Here is a 23,596-nt window from a genome sequence, read left to right on the forward strand (position 1 = left end):
ACCCAAAAATCAGAATCAAATCGAATCGTGAGACATTCAAAGATTCCCACCCCAACAGCAAGTAGTTGATGCATTTTGTAAATTGTAGTAGTAAATGAAGAGAAGTAATTGTAAGCTCTAAAATCTTTTACCGAATTATCATATCTAAATGGGAGGGTGAACAAGAAGAGGAGCTGCAAGACTCATACTCAACATCCAAACCGCACTTTTATGTGACTGCTTTATTCATCATTTCTGACTGTCTTTGATTCGGCAGTCTCAAATTACTGCATGTTTCATCATGTGCTGCAAAATGACAATTTTTTTTTTTTTTGTTACCGCTGTTCATGTTCTTACGGCTAGATGGAAATAGTGTTTAGATATTGCCTTGTTTGCTTCAGGCGCTCACAGTTTGAGATTCCGTTTGAGATGTTTGCTAAATGGGACTAATGTGTGCAATATGTCAATAGGCAGTGTCCCAGTTTCAGTGTTCATTCAGCGTTGCTCTCCGGGCTGCAGCTGAAGGCCTCTGATGTCTTACATTCAAGCTGTGGAGCAGCCAGAAATGAGACGCGAGTGATGCTGATGTGGCCTGACTTCTTTGTATGACACACCAGGGACGTCCTGGGAGCGCAGGGTCCCCACGGGTTCCTTGGGAAGACAAGAGCTCATTCAAAATGATTAAAAAGTCAAGTCTTGCCTTGTGCTCCCAATTCAAGGCTCACTTTCTATGAATAACAAGGTGCGACTTAAATCAACAGGATATGTTGAGATGATAAAGTGCGCTGAGTGTGAAATAACCTAACGTAAACTCCCCACACGCTAGTAATTATCTGCTTGAGTAAAGATAAATGTCTGAGAGAGCATTTTGTATTTGTACTGTTTAGAGTAAAGCGCATGGGTGGGCGACAGACAAACAACAAAAGGATACAGTGAAGAAATAAAAGCAAACACCCAATTAAAAGTGGATCGTCCCTCACTCGCACGCACGCACACGCACACGCACATACTCACCCACATAAAAAAAAATAAAAATAAAAAATTTAAAAAAAGAGAGCATTGATGATGACATGTCAAATCGGTAAAATTACCGAATGAACAATACTGAGCTCTCCAGAAGAGAGAAAAAAAAAAAAGTGGATCGCCCCTGATAATAAGTCAACAAAAAAGGGATTCGGTCGTTTCCCCCTCCCGATTGTGACGACCGTCTCCGATGAAAAGGCGGGGCTGTGACATTTCAAAGTCAAGGTAACGCAGGCCAAAATGGATTGTAATTAAAGTTGACATCAGGTGCCTGGTGCTCCTTCCCTTCTCCACCACAGGCTTTCATCTAAATGATTCATGCGGAGAACAGCGGGCCTTTCATGCAGTTAGGACCTCGCAAAGGAATAACAACGAGATGGCACAAAGCAAGCGTGGACAGATTTGCAATGACACCACCGCCTCGCATCAAGTCAAGTCAGACCGATGCGGAGGCACTCGCCTCATATTTGGAGTCATCGCTGGGAAATGTGGGAGTGTAAATGGAATAAGGGGGCTAAAAATAGACATTGAATAGAATCACAAGGCATAATGAAGACGGAATGCGGCAAAATGCTCCGCTTCCAGGTGCGAACCTTCCAACAGATTGTTTGAGAGGGAACGAGGTGACGAGTGCGCGGCGGCGGCCACGCCGGAACGCCGACGAGAGGATCCGTGCCACTCAATGCCGCTCGCAGCGAGGAGTGAACAAAAGCAGAACATTGAATTATTCTCTTCAAGTGAGCCGCGTGCAGGTAAAGGCCACACAATCTCGGAGAAATGGTGGCGCTTTTTTTTTTATATCTTACATAAGAGGGTGGAGGGCTTCATCGTAGTGTGACAAAGGCTGCCTTGAATTAAAGATGAGCTCTGCCTGTCTTTTGTTAACTTATTGTGAACGCCACACAACTGGAAAGTACAAAAGTCCACAGTCTGCAGGATGCCGAAACGGGTGTGAAAATAGCTTCGGCACAATGGCAGGGGTTGAGCCGCAACGTCGGGCTGCCTCAAGAATGAAAATTGCTACAAAAACTATTTGGGATTTGATCTTTTGTTGGCTAGTTCTTTGTCACTATCGAGTGGTCTTCAAACTTTTAGGTCGATTTGCTGCCTTGAGAGGTGAGTTTAATTCGTTCTGCATCTGTTCCAACCTCTTCCAAAAACTAAGATAGCACTTTATAATGTTGTACGTTATACAATCACACAGAAATAAGAAAGAAATAGAAAGAACAGAATGAAACATTTTGAGCATTATGATTAATTCATTGCGATTGTGCTGCTTCTGGTGTGCTTGCCTTGCGATATTGTGCTATTTTGATAAAGTACAATTTCGACATGTCGGTGTTTCCATTGAAGAGTGTTTCACTTCCGAGGCGCAATTCTCGTCTCGTCTGTAGGAGATGCTCATGATGTTTAAAGGTCTCGTATTATTCAACTTTTCAACATACTAAATGCATTCGCCAAAATTGACTTTGGATCTAATATTTTTGTTGTCCCCAAATCAGCCCAAAAAAAACGCTCTGTTCAAAACAACCTGTTTTAGGGGCGTGTCACTTTTATGTAAATAGCTGCACCAGGCCAAGCCCAGGCCATACCCTTCCCTCTCGAAGGGGTAGTGATTTCGGTCATGGTAGCCAGTGCTAGTGTTGTGAATGGAAAAGACTGGGCATGGGAGCAGAAAAAAAGAAAAATACAGAAATGTCTTTTACACATTTGAGAACGATTTTAATATTTGTAAAAGTGGCATAACGTTTTAGCGTAAGAAAAAGTAGCATAAAGTTACTACAGAGACTGTTGCAGCATTAGTTTGTGATTGTTTAGGCAATGGTTATTTTGCCGTGAATGTCTCTGATTTGCCGTGAATGCTTGTAGACCTTTCCAAGCCGTTATGAATACCACAAATATGCACATTTAGGCCACTGCGCGGTCGCAAGGTTCAATCCGTCTCGTCGAGACCACTTAGCGGCCGGTTAGCATCACAAAGTCATGTCAACTAGGTGGCGAGTTACCAGTCACGGCAAATTAACCACCGCAGATTGTATCTTGACAAAACAACTTCATATTATCCAACCACCCTCTGCTTTATCATATCTGACCTTTTGTAACCAAACAACCTGCACACGACAAAACGCAGCTCCCACTTTAGGCACTGAAGGAAAATTTTATTATTTTGTCCTCTTTGCGTGTTCCAAAAATGAAGATAGATTTAATGTAAGAAAAATACACCTTTTATAAAAATGATTTAATAAAAAACAGAGAATCTCTGGACAAATAACTGCCTCTAATCATCACTTAAACAACGTGGGATTTCAGAGCGTCAAATGTACTCTTCTACGTGTACAATAGCTTCTTATAGTTAAAAAGACCTCCTCCTTTTCATTTATAGACTAAACATACTCTCTGGTACTTTTCCGTGAGCAGTGGCGTAAACAAGGTCAGATTTGGGTGTGTGTTCGGGACTGAATATGTTATATAGTTGAAGGTTCTATTTTTCCCCATAACAAAATCTCACAAACAAGTTGAACCAAATTTACGGTGGCCGTGACTGATGAAGAAAGTAAAGAGTGTGTGTGTGTGTTATTTCAAAGCAAATTTTGTTTTCAAGACCGAAATGTGCGTGTACAAAGCGCTGAGAAGGAACTTTTTTAGACTAAATAGTATGACCCAGTTTAAGGTCAGATTATACCGAAATCAACACCATCTGCTCTGCACAGGACACAAAACATTTTGACAAGGTTAATATAAAGAATTGGAATGTTAATAATGGTTAATAAAATAAAATGAAGTATTAAAAATGTTATAATATCTAACAGCACTAAAAACGACATCAGTAATATGGTAGAAGGTGCACATCTCTTTTTAGAAAAGATAGGAAGGAAGAACAAAACAGTCATGATGATGATGTCCGTACACGTCCTTCAAAAATAAAATTAATCCACTGTCTTCTCAAAGACTTGGGACAAAGGAAGCAATCACTTTTCCCTGATCATTGTTTCCCCTCTCCACGGAGCATTTGCCAGCAGGGAGAGAAAAAGAAAGGAGCAGCCAGCTTCTCGAATTTCAGTGGACGCGACAAACCTTTACCAGAAGCGGTGCCGCTAACCCGAGGGGGCTGGGTCGAGTGTACTTCCGTGTCTTTTTGACGTCACTAAGTCACAGAAGTTTCATCTGCCCGTTTGAAGCACACATTTTAGAAAAGAGGCGAAAGCTAAAGAAGTTGCGGATGGACTTTTTTCATACCTGGTTGGATTGTAGACAGGCCGGGGATGCATATTATTGATAGAAAACCCCACTAAAGTGCATTTTCATACTATGGGACCTTTAAGGAAGACGGATCCCCAGAGTGATTACATCTCTCTCCCCTCATCGGACGGATTCTGGCATTTGGTGTTGTCTGTGTGCGCGCTTATAACTCGTGTTATGGTGCGGACGGATAGAACGGATTTCAACGAGGACGTGCGCCGTATGCCGCTCGATTGCTTGTTGCCCGTGCGGGGGGTAACAGCCATTTCTCATGCAACGATATGGAACATGCATGGAACGGCGGCCTGGGCTCCAGAGCTAAATCGCTTTGTGCTTTAAAAGAGGAGGCCGTTCCGACACGAAAGCGAGTGGCCCCGTACTTCTTAGGGTGTATTCAGACCAGAAAAGTCCTTTAGTCCACTTGTTTGATCCGGATCAAAAGCGGACTACATATTTTTTTTCATTTGGTGCGATTCATATTCACACTGTGCTTTTTGCAAGTGGACTATATTGCGTAATGACGTTGACCGCGTGACGATCTGTGCTCCCATTGGACAAAAATGACGAGGGCTGAACGCATAACCGAACCCGGAAATAGAAGAAAACATGAAATTTTGACGTGCTGCATATGTCCTGCATATTTGTGGCGTTATTAGATGCCAGATATTTGCGAGTGTCACTGCCAGCTCATTCAACGGAGGTTGCGCGACGCTGTTTCTAATTTTGGAACGCGTCGTCGATTGCGTGCAGTAACCGGAGGAGCAGTTGGGCTCCGCGTGCTGTTGAAAAAAATATATTTTCTCCGCATGTTCGTTTTCTTTCGGGCAGTGAGAATGTTGGTTATCCGAATGCAGGCTGGAGATCGATGAACAGTCACTTCGAAGCTTTTATTTCTACAGAATATTCCGGGCAAAAGCGAGTTCCCATACAATAGCTATTGTTGTGAAAATAGAAGAGGCCCTACAGACATCATTCAATACACATTGACTTCAACCACAGATCAAAGTTCTACTGAGGAAATAAGTAAATTAAAACAGGTATGACTAAATCTGGGCAGAAGACCCTCTTCAGTGCCCACCACAACATACTGACAACACCGTGGCTAAACAGTATACGGATGATTATAAATGAATCTAGCACAATATTCACTACCGGGCAATATTCCCCCCGCGATGCTTGGCTACGGTGGCTTGTTAAGCCCAAAAAGGTGCATATGTCCTGCAGTTGGAGCGGATCAGCCGTGCTTTGTATTCAGACTGCGGAGCTAACCGCGCCGAGTGCGTTCGGAAGAGGACCGAGACCACCTCAAAAAATGGGTCTCGTTCCGCTTGTTTGGTCCGCACCAGGATTCGTTTGTGTGTATTTAGACCTGCACAAAAAGTTTGGATCAGCGTGGGAAACGAACTCTGGTCCGTTTAAAGCAGACCAAACAGTGCAGGTCTGAATACACCCTTACTTCCTTTCCTCCGTGGCCAGGCGGGGGTCACATGACTACAGGGAATGCGCACAAAAAGTGTTTCCATTACACTAAACACTACTTCACTTATATATTTTTATGCAGGATCGTGAGTGATCGGCGGCAACAATGAATGCACAGAGACTGATATACTGTGCTAGAATAATTGTACCCTTTATTCCCCGCAAACAGCAATCAACACACTTCAACGCTAAGCAGCATAATATAATCACATCAGCGCTTACCTTGACACTAGACCGGAGAGCCGACGGTCCGGGTAGAACGAGCTGCTTAACGGCTGGGCGAACGTACGCTTCCCTCAGCTGACTCTACCCAAACCGCGCGCCGCTCCATCTTTTATTCTTTAACAAGTAGGGATGAGCGTGAGAAGCGGGGCTGGCCAAGCCCTCTCCCAGGCACCCTTTCTATGAGTCGTGTCTTGCTAACATGTTTCTGAAATAGGGAGGACTGCAGTATAAACAAGGCATTCAAATTAAGAGTTCCCAGGCTCGATTCCGCCAACAGTTCAGCCTTATATAAGAGGTTACATGAGGACATATCAAACCATGGTTATTTTCCATTCAGAGCGTAAAAACCTTTTGGGAATATTTGAGAGTTTTTTCGAAAATCATGTGTTACCATTACCAGCTTACTTTTGCGCAACGTGCCTTTTGCGCAAAACTGAGGGTAATGGAAACGCACCTTATATGTGCTGCTCTATATTTATGCTCATCTCAAAATTGCTTAAAAGTTTATTACATCACAAGAATATAAAGCTAACCTGGCAATAGCCAGCTTGATATTGTGATTCACTCAAGGGAGTTCTCCACAATATCAATCTGGGACTTCATTACGTTGATTTGCTTGGGAAAGGCGGAACATTCTGTACATTACTTCCAGCTGATTGCACGATGCGGCATTGTGCACATTTGTTTTGACCAATCACGGCCACAGATGAAAATGTCGTCTTCGTTTTTGCCGAAGGGGGGAAAAAAAGCACAAACATCTTTACCAGCTAAAATGCATGAAGCGCCTCTCGCTTGTTCAACATTCACCAAGAAAACGGTGAGTAACAGAATTAATTGCAGCGTCCATTCGTCCAAGTTAGGTTTGTTTGTTTGTTTGTTTGTTTGTTTGTTTGTTTGTTTGTTTGTTTGTTTGTTTGTTTGTTTGTTTGTTTGTTTGTGTGTTTGTTTGCTCCAGCGCTGGCTTCCACGCTCACTCTGTGATTGGTGGTTCGGATCGGTGGAAATCAACGGGCTCAGTACAAGATGAATTCTTCCGGAGTTTGTGAACTCACAAATACCGCGAGAATTCAGCTTGCCGAGCGAGGTTAATATAAAGCTGCCCTATGGAGGAATTTACCCAAAAATATCTTTACAATAGTGCATTTTAGCAGCACCTTAGCTGCTCACAATCGGTACTTCTGCAAGCCTCGGGCCAATAGTTTTCAGACTGGAATTGGGTTTGAATTTCCCTCCCTCTGTCTACGGATGCGATGTCATGTGTGCATTGTGTACGCGAGAAGGATGTGTGGAGTTTGAAAAGTTTTCAAAAAACAAACAAAAAAAGAGAGTGTTCAGTTTCATTTTTCGGCCTAACCTGGCAGAAGATGCTTGAGTCATTAAATGGTCAAATAAAAAGGCTATTGTAAAGATATTTTGGGGCAAATTCCTCCATAGGGCAGCTTTAAGTTAATGGACGACTCTGGTCTAAATCCATATATGTGTATGCAAAGCCTGTTCATATTTGCGCTTTAACTACTGTCTGCAATTTGAATATAAACAATATTTAGTAGTTTTTAAATCTGTCTATCTATCAATCTATGTAGTTAGCTAAGCTAGACAGCTAAACACATTTTGAAAGACCTCACAGAGTAAACACTTTTTTTTTTTTTTTAGGTTTTGTAGCATTTATGGTTAATTAAAACACGAAGTGTGGAAGGTCAGCAGCCTTTTATTATAAAAATAAATAAAGCTCTGTTTCCTTGTTCGGATAATGAGCTTCTGAAGGCGCCATTGAGTCTCTTCGATATCTCTGGCGTCCTTTTAGAAACACAGCTGGCTGAGCGAAGCGAGCGCAGGATGACATAATGTGGCCGTCATCTGTCATCTGACATGAAATGAGCAGCAAGCAACTTGGGCCGACTGCAGAGTCTTGCTGTAGGTTGTTTTCTTCTCTCACCATTTGCTCCTTAGCCGCATGTTTGACTCTAAGCAACACTGACACTAAGTCACAATTACACACACTAGACACTTAAATATAGTTTAAGAAATTCAGCTACCCTAATCTGATTATTCAAGGGATGAAGACATGGCCTGCAGTTGGAGGACACTTTAGTTTGGTTTCAGGTCTTTCTTTATTGAAACGTTGTAAAAATCTGTATTAAAATGCTGCATGACTCCTCACTGTGTCATTCTGCTCCTATTTATGCACTTCAAAAAATAACTTTACACTAAGTTAAAAAAAAAAAATCCGCTTCTGCTAACAAGAGTATGAAAACCTATAATTTTTTTTATTGTAAATTTAGAACAGATCTAAAATGTTTGATTCATCGTTAGTTAATGAGTGAAGTCATGTGATTAATAACAAAAAAATAATAATATTATCGCCTGACGCCCCTAATAAATAAAAAAAATTTAAAATAAGGGGCGTCAGACGATTAAAATTTTTAAACGTAATTAATCACATGACTTCAATAGTTGACTCACGATTAATCACAAATTTTATAATTTTATATAGGTTTTCATAAAAATTTTAATGAAATGAAAAAATGTTAAACTAATAGAAATAGTTAACATGAATTTGTTTACGTTTATAGTCGTCAATGGCAGTGAATGAGTTAATAAACAACTTCGGACATACTTTGATTTATCTGGCCATGTGACCAGCTTTACATTTGAAAAGAGGTACCCCTGGGTTTTATTCTAGAGCCAATGTTGTTCCCTAACCTTGTCAATACGTTCTTTGAGAATTTGTTCAAATGTTGATGACAGTTACAGCATGTAAAGTTGAACTCAGCTCAACTGTTCACTGTTATCTCAAATTAGCATGTGTTATCTTCTTACAAGGCCCGCTGAGGGCTTCTTCTTTTTCTTCAGAATCTCAATTTGTGAAAACCAGTTTCTCTGTCCTGGCAAGATGAGGTCAGATCTCTGCATATTTTTATCTCTTCACGTTGTGCTAATCTGCTCTTGATGAATGCACCTGAGCGGTGTTTTCTCCACAATTGAAAATTGCATCCACCACTGCAGGCTACATGCACGTATGTTGCTGCCTGGCAAACTTTATCCAGATCAGCACTAAAATATTGCTATTATGTGTGAATTATTTTTGCATTTCCTTTATAATTGCTAACTATTAGCTAATCCACCAATTATTAAAATATATATATATATATATATATATATATATATATATATATATATATATATACAAAATACAGCATCTATAAACAGTGAAATAAATATTGCTAAGGTAAGGAAGCGAGGTGAGCCTTTTACATGTTTGCATTTAAAATTTTGAGATCTGATAACTGCGTCAACAAGTCACCGACTTATTGACAACGTGGATTTCCCTTTCCTTTGTTCAAATGAGTGAGTTTTGTTTCATTAAGATGGTGTCATGAGGGACAAATGCATGCGAGTGCATCACACTAGGAGGATAATATCGTCTAATTAATGTTGATTCTTAAAGTCTAATTGTTCGTCTCTCTTTTAATTAAGCAGGAAACACAATCTAAGCTTGTGTGCATAATGACAAAGCCTTTGAGCCATGACCAAACTACATTCATTTTATTGCTCCGACTTGCTTATATTATTACTGGACTTGCCTGCAGTAAAAAAGACCCCTAATTTACTTCACACAAACTCTTTAGCGTATGCACACTGAGATCAACTTTGTGACTTCCGTTGACATTTTTTATGAGAGGTACTGATGGGAAAACTCATTGAGGGGAAAGAGAAGCCAGGCTTCCATTATGTTCTTCTTCATGAGCCCCGAGACACTGACTTTCTTTTCTATTAACAGCAACCACGTTCTGTCCTTAGCAGCTAGTCACACATCACTTGAAAACGAGTATCAAGAAACCTCTCACATATCTGTTGCTTTCACGAGAGAGAGAGAGAGAATTATGTGATGAAAATCAATTTTGAGTCAAACTTGGTTGTCATGATTACTCCTACGTTCCTGCTCTCTTGTGCACAGTAAATCACATTAATGTATAAAAACATGACTGACTTGCGTAATGGCAATATGACATGACAGACTTAAATTGGTTCCATTGAAATGTGACGTCTTGGATTTCTTTTTGAGTAAATAATAGCGGACGTGTCTTGATGTTGAAGACATTTAACATTTTCTAAGCATATTTTTACTGTTTATGAATTTACTTATAGTATATAGATGCCATTTAACTGATAATGTTTGTGTGAAATATATTGGACATATAACTGTAGTGTAAGGAATAACACTTTTCACTCCCTTCCAGCTGGTGAGACAGGAATGCACATGGGAGGCATGCATGTTCTCAAGTTGATAACACTGTGGGTCTTAGGGAGTCTAGGTCGCAGGGTCGTACCTGTCTAGTCATATATTTCCGGCTCTGGACGAAACTGGAGTAAACATGTCAATGAATCACTTGTCTGTTTATTATAATTGCTAACCCTTTGTCCAGCCTCAGAGGAGGAGTATGCTTTTTTCCTCTATAAAGCGACTGTGTGTTTTTCATATGGACACACTCGAGGCTTAACATCACCTTTGAATGTAAGCATGTCTTGTGTCTTTTAGGAGCTCCTAAAATAAATCTTTTGCAAAAGAAGCTTCTTCATCAGATCTCATTTTTCAATTATTTTGAACACGCAAAGATTACACTTAATATAGTAATCAACTAATACCTTCAATGTACATGCAATTTACTCTATTGTTGCTAAGCACTACAGCAGTCTATGTGTGCAACATGCTCGAGCCATGAATCGGGATCTTGGATGACTCTTATTTCGATCAAATCCTCTTGTGTCTTGTTTTGAATTCATCAAGCTTCTTATTTTAAATGCATGCAAACTTTTGCAGGTGCTAGCGGGGTTGTATGTAGCTACTTCCTCATTATTTATCTGGATCTTATTTTTTAAATCTTTGTACTGTCTTTTAGGAACCTTTTGTATTTGACTAAACCAGTGAGATATACGCTACCTGAGCATGATGAATCACAGTCACATAGCTTCTTTTTTTTTTAATGAGTAGGAAGCCCTGCTACTTGTGTTCTCAGATGACAGAATATGAAACTGGGGTGTAAATTTTTCATCTAATTATATACTTCAATTTCAAATTCTGTGTGCATATACACTTACTTTTAAAATTGTTCTTTAACAGCAAAACACGTTTGACATGTCAGCGTCAATATAAACTGTGAATTATTGTCTAGCTACTAAAAGGTGAACATTTCCAGAGCGTAGGTTCATCTTGGCTGTATTCAGGTCTAAGTTGTTAATTTCCCACTAGTGAGGTCCAAGTAGTTAACTGCTTAACGAGTGTTAGAGCAACTGGGCAGTAAAACAATGTGGCTCATATACAGTATGTGGGGACTACAGACGACAGTAGTGAGAGGTTCAGAAGAGTGGTGAAAACATCTGCTAGCTGGTTTGGTCCTTAAACGGGAAAAAATAAAGTAAAAAATAATAATAATGTGTTCAATGCACACCCACCAGTGCAAATGTAATTCTATGTTTTTAATATTGTGTTTGTGGAATATGAATTAAGCAGCTACATTCATACCATTTTGTCACTTGTTGTCGACTGAAAATCACATCAAATGACACTGTGTCCCAATGTCCACACTTTTCCCATTATACTGTATAGCAATGACACCATTTTGTAGGGGTGTCCGAATGTTCAGAGAGAAAAAAAATGTAGTGCACTCAAAATTACCCACAATGCACTTGGGAAAGTAGTGAGCATTAATGGTCACTCAACAGGTTAACTCATTCACTGCCATTGACGGCTATAAATGTCAAAAATTCATTTGAACTATTTCTATTAGTTAAACTTTTTTTCCCCCACTTTTGTTAACAAAACCTCGATTTTTTTATTGTACATCTAGAACAAATATAAAAATTGTGATTAATCGTGAGTTAACTAGTGAAGTCATGCTATTAATTACAAATAAAAAATAATAATTGTCTGTCGCCCCAAATTTTTAATAATCTTTTTTTTTTATTAATTCACTGCCATTGACGGCTATAAACGTCAAAAATTTATTTTAACTATTTCTATTAGTTTAACATTTTTCCCACTTTTGTTAACAAGAGTATGACAACCTAGATTGTTTTATTGTATAAATATATAAATATATAAACTTTTTTGATTCATCGTGAGTTAACTAGTGAAGTCATGCGATTAATTACAATTAATAATTTTAATGGCCTGTCGCCAGTCATTTTTAATCATCTTTGTTTTCTTTTATGAATTTATAGCAGTGAATACATTGCCAGAATGGAAATAAAATGATGGTCACGTGATATACATCGAGGAGCAAGTAGTTTGCTGTCTGCCCGAATCGCCAAACAGAATGAGGGAAGTACAGATGAGGCTACTATATATTGCGAGACCATACAGTGAATGAAGATGGGATTTGAGTGGCTATCATTCGTACACAGCCATTGTGCCTAACAGCTCAGCTTGCAAGATTCACATAAGCAAACCCAGAAAACTGTTGAGCCATGACAGTCGTTACCTGAGCCCTTCGACACTGTGATTTCATTTTTCAGTCGACAGCAAGTGACAAAATGGCTGCCCCTGAGATGCATAGAAACGGATGGATTTTGCTGCTTAATTCATATTTTACAAACGCGATGTTAATCAGAATGCGTTTAAGACTAGTGGGGGTAAATGGAACATATTATTGTAGACTAGAACAATTTTGACAGCAAAGTTGTATTTCGCATTATTCTCAAAGTGCTTGTTCTGGCTCTTGTCTACTAAAGTGTTAAAAAAAATTCTCTTGACATCCATAAAAGTCCGTTAGGTTGGTAGATTCAAAACTACAACAACAACAAAAAGATATGCCAACAGACTGAACCATTGTGAAATAAGTAGTCATTGTAGCAGTCCTTGATATTTACATGTGCTCCAAACCTGCTGAATCAACTTCAACAAAAGCGTTACACTGAGGAGTGTAATTTGAAATGATTGAGCATTAAATACACAATTTATTTGAAAAATGAATCATCAAAAAGTGTAAACTGAGCAAAAGATTTCCCGTCAGTGTCTTGGGGTTTTTGTATATTATTGTTATCTCCTCATTGAAAATGTAAAATGCAAAGACAGTGCCTGAACTCCAGAGATACAACAGAGGCAATAATAATATTATTCATCAAGAAGATAAAGTGGTAATAACACAAAGCATTTTGTTAGTGGCTACACTTTGCTCGGAGGCATAAAACTTTCCATGTTCGCCGCCATTACAATAAGCTGCGTCCCCTCCGCAGGAGTATTGCGTTTGGCGAGATAAACAAATGCGTGATGTAAATAGGCTCGCCAGTGAAGAAGCTCCTCGTCGCTTTTCTCTCCATGATTAGCATTTCAAACAGTCCTTGTTTTGCATGGCGGGAATGTCTGCGTGCTTGTGCGGTGGCCCATCCAATCCGTAGTCCAAACGGAGCCTGTGTGTGTGTGTGGCAGTAATGTTTTTGAGAATACATCTTCACAGTCCGGAGGGATCTGACCTATTTTTATAGAACTCAAAGGGAATCCATAGCATGGTTTATTTGTTATAGACAACAATATACATTTCCCAGCATTTTTGCTTTTTGGTTGGCAGAGAGTTGCAGGCCACTGGTTGGAGCCTCATGAAAATCCTAAGAGTCTCCTTTGTAGTGTCTGACAACAGGCCCATCCTCTCTTTGAATCAATGCACATGGGCTCAACATAATGCACCACTCAAAATTTAAAAAAAAAACATTCACTGGAGCCATTTTGTGCATATTCACTAATGGATTGTCCACACAATAGGATTACCGTGACTATATCTGACTAAACACAAGAAATTAAAAAGAAGGAAAAAAACAAGTTCCCGCTGTTTAATCCATGTATTCTTTGATGCTCCATGGTCAGGGTCCAGAGTTACTTGAGTTGGACGGCTTTGCTCTGATTGGATGAAGTAGCTGCCTTGCTACCGTGACACCTAAAAACAAAAAATATAACAATAATCCTTCAGTAATAGCAATGGAAAACCAATATTAACAACCCTGGAGAACCCACAGGGTCAAATTTGGCCCCTATAAATTCTGCTACTCCAATAACAAAGACCTTTTTTTTCTTTCTTTTTTTTTTACAAATTTAACTTCAAAAGTCCAGAGTGTCACTTCTGACCCCTGCATGGGGCCATCTAGTGGATGAATATTGCACTTACATGAGCCAGAGTGGTGGTGACAAGATGGCTGGCAACATGCTGTTTTGTTGAGCTGGAAATCAATCCAAACAAAACCATCTTCTCAGCAAACCATCAGATGGTAAAATTGTGTTTTTTTTGTTAATCTATTTCATATCATGTTGCAGAATGCCTAGGAGTATGTTTTATATATATATTTTGATAAATTAGCAACTCTGAGCTAGTTCAAAAAAAAAGGGTTAAAATTGAAAAAACATATATTTTGGTGTTCAGTGAACTTAGAGCAGTCATTTAATGTATAATTCATAATTTTCCGAAGAAGAAAAGGGTTCTTGGGTTCTCCAGGGTTAAAACACTTTAACTCATTCACTTCCATAGATATTAATGTCCATCAGTGAGACCATAACTATAGCAGTTGAGTATGACATACTACTCACACATACCATTAATAAATAATATAGTGTTGCCAACACTCAATTCCAGAAAAGAGCAAATTGAACCTGCACAGGATGCGTGTGAAGAACTGACACTGCCATATCAAAGAATTGAGGAGGCCTCCAAATACTGGATAGAGGATGAGGAAGTCATAAAATGATTGGAAGATCTCGACATTCATTTTGGGGTATTGCTGACAGATGTGTGAACAAGGATGACTCGTCAAGGGCAAAAGCAGTGGAGAGGATAACAAACCACTATTACCACCTGAAGACCTCAAGAGCTGCAACCTTGGTGACATCACTCTTAACTTTTGTAACAAGTGCTTGAGATGAATTAACCCAGTGGTCAATGCTGAACGCATAGTGCCTAATCCAACATCAGGAGATCCCAACCAGGCCGCTAACCACAGAGACTCAGCTCAATTGTGGGAAAAAAAGTTCAATTAGTCATTCAGCATCTTAGAAGAAATCTAAATTGATTTATGGTTGGAAGAACAACGGCAGGACGCATTCTCATTGGCACACAGATTGTAAAAGGTATAAAGACTAACAACCATCATGCAATCATCACCTTCATCGATCTCAGAAAACCCTTCAACACTCCACAGAGGGAAATTGCTGAAAATCCTGAATGCTTGTGGAATCCCCGCACAGATAATTGATGCTGTAGAAAGGATGTTTGAAAACACCCCTGGCAAAAGTGATATGTCTAGATGGGGGGAAACTGATCCATTTGTGATACTGGCAGATGTACTGCAGTGTAAAACTCTTGCCCCCTACTTGTTTGTCATAATTTTTCACTATGCTTTAAGAGAACCTATTGAAGAAAGTGAAGAGGAATTGAGCTGCCATCTGGCAACAAGGAAGAATAGGAAAGGCGCCCTCGTGTAGGGGTTCTGACTGGCCTGGATTTTGCTGATGACGTAGCAATGCTACAGTAGCGTTAATGTATGAATAAATACAACAGGCTCAGGAGTTGCTGCTTTGGGCAGACGAGTCACTTGACATCAGGAAACTCAAAATAAATGCTGGGAAGCAAAACTGCATGTTGCGCAACAAAAAGCATGCCGTTAACAGAGGTGGGTAGTAGCGCACTACATTTACTATGTTACTTTTACTCAAGTTACTTTTGGGATTAATTGTACTAAGTAGTTTCGATGCACCATAACTCCGTGAAGAATCACTGAAAAAACAGCCACTCTCATTTTCAAGAAGAAGAATACCCTTGGCCTGTTTACATTTAAAGCCCCTTAGCGGCATCTAGTAGTCGAAGAATAATATTTAAAAGCACGCAAGAGCCCGCACACTACAGTGGCTCAGAGAGACTCTATTTCGCAAGCCTACCGCCGATCACTTTTTTGTGTAAGCAAACGAGCATCTCGGTGAGCGGCGCCAAAAGACCGAGCGAGCCGGAATTAGCCGGAGCAGCTAACAAGAGCGGCTAGCAGGAGTTAGTCGGAGCCATAGGTTGGAGTGGCTAGTGGGAGGGGCTAGTAAAAAGTTGTCCTTTGGGCATCTGTAGCAGGAAGATGGCGGCGAAACATGTCAGCCTCTTGCAAGGTGAGGCTCCATCTATGTAATATAATTAGTGATTACTAGACCTACGATTGTATTTTTTTTTTTAATGAACGTTGATGTGATGGGATATTTTTTTTTCTTATTATTGAACTTAATAGTGGGTTTTTTAATTGAATGAATTATTAGTTCACCACTAGATGGTGTTAGAGATCACTGACTGTCCCTTTAAGTAAATCATTTCATAATGCTCTGGCTGTAGTGCATTTTCAGTAACATACAACTTTAAAAAATAAAATAAAAATTAAACTTGGTCAACAGGAAGTTTCTTCATTCAGGATGAATGAGTGAATATTTTCCCTGTAGCCTCATTGATATTTTTTTTCAGTATACTTGTACAATTGTACACCTAAAAATTTTGAACTGAAGAAACCTTTTAGATTAAAGGTGAAATGTCTTCAACAAACAGCAAGTCCAGTTGTTTCATTTATCTCTTTGTCTATATTTGCTGACCATAGTACAAGAAACAAGGAGGAAATCCCAACACATGGACCGATGAGACGTGGTAGGCCCATCTTGACCTACAGTACGTTGCCATATTGAGGCAGCAAACTGGATTATGAGTATGACTTTATGCAGAACAAAATGAACCCATTTCCTCTCTGAGTCACACACAAATTATTTCTCAGTACAATGATTTTCTTGAAACGCCCACAGCTTTAATCCTTTTTTTCAAGGCATTTAACTATTTGATGATTTTCATCAGCAGAAAAGACTCTATTTTTCCCCATTATGCATAAAAACAATAACTTGCGTAATAATATGAAACAACTTAATTTCCTGTAAATAGGCTTTTCTGGGACACCGATTGTCAAACCTGTTTGAGATAAATATCTGTGATTTAATTAGAAAGGAAAAACAACAAACAACAATATCTCCCTAAATGTTCAAACTCAAATGACCATGAATTCTAAGCATACCGGCAATCATTTGGAGCACATTGTAAAGGATTAAAGCTGAAAACTACTTTTATCTTGTGTGATCAAAGATGTATTTTCACATGTGCCAGTACAACATGAAAACAGGCTACAGTATTCCATTACAATTAATCTTTTTGGAATACATTGTTTTAAAATTAGAACACAGATTGCAGTCAACTTTGGAGGTTGTGTTTGAAGTTAAAGCCACCACAAATTAACAACAGGAAATTAATATTGGTCGTGTATCACCGGCTTTTAACTAGAATAAACGTTTTTTTAGTCATTGTGTTACCAATGGTAGCTAGAAAGGAAATGTAAAGGGGGCGGGGGGCTGCCCAACTTCTGGCTCTATAAAATATGGGCTCTTGGTAAGGAAGTAAAAACATTTATTTTTAACTTATTAAACATTTCCAGTAGCAAACCTGCTGTGCAATCAGACGAACGAAAACCAAACATAGTAACAGTAACTAATTCATCGAATCAATTAGATTTGACTTTTTTTTTTTTTACCATCCTACTGTTGGATGGTATACAGTATAAAGTGTCAAGACAAGTGGGTCTCTTTTGATCAGGGCTAGCACGCTGCATGCGCTTGCTTACCCCTGCCTGTGTCACAGACAAACTACGACAGCTCAACAAAAAGGCAATTTATGAGAAAGCACATTTCTAAATGTGGCGCCGTTTCCACAGCTCGTCCGATTTAATTACACGGGTTTTAGTGCACAGTATTAGTTTACAGCTTTTCTCCATGTCTGTGCTCTTGGCCCCGTCATTCGCCAGATTATAGAAGTCGTTGTTGTGTGTCTGCATGCTCGAGAGCCACTGGGAGCAGTGACCACGCTTTACTCTCTGATCCTTCTCTTTCAAAAAGAGAGCTTATGGTGTAATAAGTATTGCAGATGACTTTAGCTTGCTTTAATGCAATAAGGAAAGAGGATTTTCCATTGCACTGAGCTCCAGCATGTGGAAAGCACACAGATTTGTTATTTCACTTTTCCTCACCTTGGTGGTCTTGACTTTGTTCCCAGAGATGCACGACCAGCCAGTCAAGTCAGGAAGTACTCGGCACTCCTCCCCTTCCACGCACGGCTTCATCTGACACCACCACTTGTGACGCACGATGGAGGCTGCAGGAAACATGACACAACGACAGAAAGCTACTTTTTAAATGAGGGCAGTGACCACGAAGCAGTGTAAGCTAGATAGTGTTGTGTGTGTGTGTGTGTGTGTGTGGTGGGGGGGGCACATGTTCTCATAATGTGTACACTAAATACATGATCCTTTTCTTGCTATTTTACTGTAATGGATTTAGGATTTGTCTGTCTGACATGTCTATATAACTTCTCCAGTGGGCTCTATCTGGCCTTTCTTTTCTGTGACAGTGGAGTTGCCATGGAAACAATATAGTAGGTGAAAGTATCTTAAACCTAAAATAATCATCTTTGGGGACACAAATGTTTCTACCCCATGAGCAAAAATATGTGACTGTACTATTCTGTTGATGTAGTGTACTAATAGAAAAAAACTGTTAATAGAGGTGATAACTGAGAGACTACCTTGATTTCCGTATTGCAATGGACAGCTTGACAGTGTTCTCCATGTTGGCCAATGTCATCAATTTATTGTTCAATTTGTTGTCTTCACAGACTGACATTTGCATTTTGTCCAAATGTGCCTTGAAATACATCTTTAACACCCACCCCCCTCCTCTCAAATCATCGTTACCCATTGAAATGAATGAAAATGCTATTAATCCGTTCCAGCCTCTACTAAAAAGCACAACCAAAAAATGTGTGCTTTGTAATAACAAAAATAGCCCTCTATAATATTGTACTTTATATAAACATATATTATAGTGGTAACGTGTATGAAGGTAAACTGTGTTGTGATTAATTCATCTGGTGTGTGTTAATTGGCCACCACATGGCAGTATTATTATTATTATTATTATTATTATTATTATTATTATTACAAAGCCAAGCAGACACAAACAAAGAAGAATAGTCACAACTGCTGTACAGTGTGTGACTCAGTTAGCTGCTGTAATATTATCTTTTTTTCACAAATGATAAACAACATATGTTATTTAAGTTTTAAGTTTATAAGTTTGACAGTAAACTTCATCTGGGAGTGGCTTTAAACACCTTGAAGCCGAGCTAGCTGCCAAATTACTGCGCAAGTGGACAGTTGATTCATCATCGGAATGAAAAATAGTTGACCGTGCGTGTGTGATCACCCCGCCACCCCCCACATAGGTCATTCGGGTGCTATTAAAATATTTTTAAGATGATAATGATAATAATTTGTTCAATAAATTGATGTATATACTGTTTCATATTTATGAATGAAATCCGATGACATCTACCACACATGTCCACGGAGCTGAAAATCTGTCTGCCTGTGCCTTGTTTAAATCCACAAAACTCTCCTTACACCACCTGGGCCACAAATTAGACCTGTATTGCGGGTCTAAAATCGAGTCTACTTTTTGTCACCAAATTGCTAGATGTGCTGGGGGCGCGGCAGCCACGACTGGCGGAATGTGGTCCCAAACACGGACTACACTGAGAATAATGATGCTTTTTACGCCAAATACACGGCAAGGCCTACCTATGAAAATACAGCCCTAAACCTCATAAAAATTCTCATGAAAATGTTACTGTGGAAACTGTGTCATGAAGGATTAAAAAAAGAAAGGGTTCTTAGTATTTGTGGAAGCACCAGTGTGTTTGGGTGGGACCTGATGAATATAATAATCTTGTCATGTTAATACATAGCCAAATTCTTCTTTAGAATTTTAAGGTCTTTTTTTTTTTACTCTTCTTCATATAGTTACTTATTGCTTGAGATAACGAGTGATATTCAAATCTCGTATCCAGAACACTGATAACTTAAAAAGAAAATCCTTGAATCATTTAAAGAGCAGCACGAGAATGTGAGTGCTAGCAATGACCTTCCACGCAAGAGGGCAGTGCCCTTGTTGTCCCGGCTACATGTCCTTGGAAACAGGAACACTTGACCGTCTGAGAGCGCTCTTCAATCTTGTTCTTGTTGCAGCAACGATGAGCCGCAACCACTTCGCAAGTCCCTGTCCTCTCCTTCGATGACCCTTAAAAGAGGAGAATTTGGGGAGTGCAGAATTTAAGCACATATTGTGTGAGAGTAGAAGGTGAAGCAGTCTTGTCCTTTTCGACAGTGCCAACCACAATGCCGTGGCATAAATTTGACTACATATTTTTTTAATATAGCAATTACAAGAATTGACTGTATTTTGTTCATCTATCTATGCCAGCGATATATAATGACAGGCAGAACCATGAAATGGCAAATCTTTCAGCAGATTTAAGACATAGTTTCCTGCAAGTTAAATAAGCTGTTTGTTCAGTTAAACAGACCCATTTTATCTGAGTAAGTAAATTTGGAGGTCATCTTTATTTAGTTATTCATACTTTTTGTCACATTTTTGTTTGCTGGTGTGATCGTGAGGATTGTATTGCCTTGGCTTAATAAAGGTCGGGAGACACTGATTTATGGCGCTCATGCAAATAAGCAAACAAGTACTTTTTCAAAGCTACAGCGCCATCACGTGGAAGAAGGGCATCAGCAGTCATTCACGGTGCAGACAACTAAAAGATGCATACATGATATTTGTCTATCTTAATTGAATGTGCAAAGTGCATCCGGATAGAAATAATGCAGTAATGCGCATGAAGAGAAAAATCGTTAACACGGGAGCGCATCATCTCGCAGGAGAATAATAAAAAAGCTGATTTTGATTATGACTTCACAGATGATTCACGTCGATAAATGCTGAATTGACTCTAAATTGTTGTGCAGCCGAGCAGAGAGATAAAAACCCTTGCGTGCATATTTCATACTCAAGTCTGAGGAGTCTGGCTGGAAACATACATGGCAGCACTATTAGCGGCCAGGGGTTAAATTGTCAATGAAATGTGATACCAAGGCAGAGCGTTAAAAACAATAATTAGTATATAATAATATATATATACATAATAAATAGTTTGGTGCTTAAGTGCAATGAGTGAATGTAGTCAAGCACTGCACTTATTGGCAGGCAGTGCAGATGCCAAGGGAATGGGGAGGCTCAAACCAAAGAAGCACCCAGACTGGTGACCAGCTGCCCTAATGAGCCCCCAGGGCCCGTGCGTTGGTCTGCAGGTTGGGTCTGTCACGTACCCGTCTGGCCTCTAGAGCTTTGGTTGCCAGCAGACCCTTGCCGGCTGCACAAGCTCACCACGCAAAACAGGAAAAGACCCCAACGGAGTGGCCTTGCCAAAACAATTCCCAGGGTCATGCCTGCACACACAAAAGGGACATTGGACCATAACAAATGATGTCAGATCATCGATGCTCATGCAAGTTTGCGACGGCGTACGCGGTGATGATTCTCCCATCAGGAGGCTGAGGAAATGCCAAGAAAAGCCTGATTAGAGTGGCTCCTTGCACTTCATTGTGAGTCATTAGCTGTTGGGGCTGTAAACATCAGCGCGCTCAGGAAACACATAAGACAGGACTCGGAAAATAAGTCATAGTCCGAATGAGTCACGCATAAACTGGAACGTCAAACTGCAGAAGTGCATTTGGGGGGTAACTTAACCCCTTTAACCTTCATTATTTCAAGTTGATCTGGCAAGCATTTCATTGACGGGCAACAACTGTTTTCTTTACAGCTGCTTTAAACGTTTACAGCAGCACTGATACAATAATCCTCCATTAACCAGCGGGGCATGAACGAATGATATTCAATGTGATCTAAATAGATGAAATGTGACCTTTTACTTACTTTTTCCGCTGCTCCTCAGTAACAAAACTAATTTCTTCTCAAGCTTCCTTTAGTAGTATCCATTCAAATTAACGCCTTGCATATCATTGTGTAGTAAAAACACAGCAAATTTAGCAGGTGACACGCTGGTTCCATCAAGAAATAAAAAAGAAAAAGAAAAAGAAAGGATAGCACAGAACGCGTGCTGCACTTTCACACATGAGCTCCTTTCCTCGGGGATGAAGCTGGCCCAGCAAAGCCTGCCAGCATCTGCAGGCGGGAAAATGAGAACTTAATCAAGACAGGAGCCATCTGTCTCCCGCACAATGTGCGCCCACTTTCATTAGCGCCTAAGAAGCTTAAAGTGCATCATGGTGTTGACATGGTGTCACCGGGTGGACGCTGAGAATGGGAGGAGGAAGTCCAAGGAACGGTAACCAGCCCAAAAGTAATACACATGTAAATTGTATCCATTTCCATTCAATCTAGAGCTGTCAAAAAAGGTATTTTTTTAAATCAGATTAATCACAATTAATCACTTTTTGATCCACTGAACACTCTCATCCTCCACTTTTCTAATCAGTTAATTACTTGCATAATTTAAAATGGAAAAAAAATGACCCCAGTAGTTTCACATGAACAAACATTCTGAATGATATACGCAAACATTCATTAAATGCTTTACTTTAAAGCAACACTAAGGAACGTTCAGTTTATGTTGATTATGGCGGCACCATATGGACAAAAGCGGTAATGTTATGTATGAAGGAAGACCACATTTCCCATGAGAACAAGCGCACACCAGCAAGTGAAAGCCGGGCCATTGTTGATCCTTGACTGTCCTTTTCTCCGGGTAGCTTCCCTTTTTCATTTTACTTTTTTTGTCTCCTCAGACAAAACTTTTCAGTTGTTTTGCAGCTTCTGCCAGGAAAGCAATAATCGTGGGGAAATGGGAAAAGGAGGAACTAACGCATGCCATTAAGCAGTCAGCACATTTGTAGTTTTTTTGTGTGGCAGTGTTCCTACCATCCTCCTCAAAGTTGCTTAGTGCCAGTAAAAGCAATACAAACCCTCTTAGGCCATGACAAAGGTACCATTCAACTGGTTTTAAGTCCATATTTAATCAGAAAAAGTTATGAAAATATTTTTTGAAGGTTGACAAGTTCCTAATTACTGTTAAATTATGCAGTGATTCTGGACATATTGTTTCTTCCAAAATTTGGAGGCGAATGCATTTCATCATTGGAGTAAGTCTTATCACTCAAAATCACATTGAAACACTTTTATTATGCTTTTTTTAGTCACTTTCAAAATTGCTTTTGAAAGATTTTAACCGTGACATTAAGGGAAATCAGTTCTCTACTTGTGTTTTAGGAAGCTTGACTTCACGCATATAAGTCTACTTCGAAATGATCTCTCTTCATATTTTCTTTATACAGATCCAGCCAGTGAAAGGTACCAAGAATAATGCCTCGGAAGTCCTGGAGCAATTTTTCTAGAGTAGTGGTGGGCTGTGAACTCGATCAGAAGCACTTACCTTTACAACCTCTAGTATTTGCTCCATAAAAATGTATGGATTTATTGACAATTGTCTATTTGATTCATTTAGTTGCATTTATATAGGCTACGTGGCTTGCAGAACAACTATGTGGATGTTAGACGTGTTTGTCCAATCAGATGTGATTTCAGACTAGAGTAGCATACTGTAGAATCAGTCGCCCTCTTAGTCTGCATTGGTTTCACTATGCCAGCAGATGTCGCTGTTGTTTCTGAAAAGTAATAACACCTATTTGGCAT

General features: G+C 39.6%; 1 protein-coding gene across 1 annotated transcript; it reads right to left on the bottom strand.

Moving 5' to 3' along the window:
- Window positions 1-12,264: 12,264 nt before the first annotated feature.
- On the bottom strand, window positions 12,265-22,074 carry LOC144056282 (chemokine-like protein TAFA-4). Its single transcript, XM_077572921.1, has 5 exons — window positions 21,821-22,074; window positions 21,214-21,333; window positions 19,970-20,125; window positions 18,019-18,143; window positions 12,265-13,877 (listed from the first exon to the last, which is right to left on the bottom strand). The coding sequence occupies exons 2-5, from the start codon at window positions 21,329-21,331 to the stop codon at window positions 13,866-13,868; spliced, it is 411 nt and encodes a 136-aa protein (XP_077429047.1). The 5' UTR covers window positions 21,332-21,333; window positions 21,821-22,074; the 3' UTR covers window positions 12,265-13,865.
- Between the last annotated feature and the right edge of the window lie 1,522 nt (window positions 22,075-23,596).

This window comes from Vanacampus margaritifer, chromosome 1 (genome assembly GCF_051991255.1).
Source record: "Vanacampus margaritifer isolate UIUO_Vmar chromosome 1, RoL_Vmar_1.0, whole genome shotgun sequence".
Lineage (NCBI taxonomy): Eukaryota > Metazoa > Chordata > Actinopteri > Syngnathiformes > Syngnathidae > Vanacampus > Vanacampus margaritifer.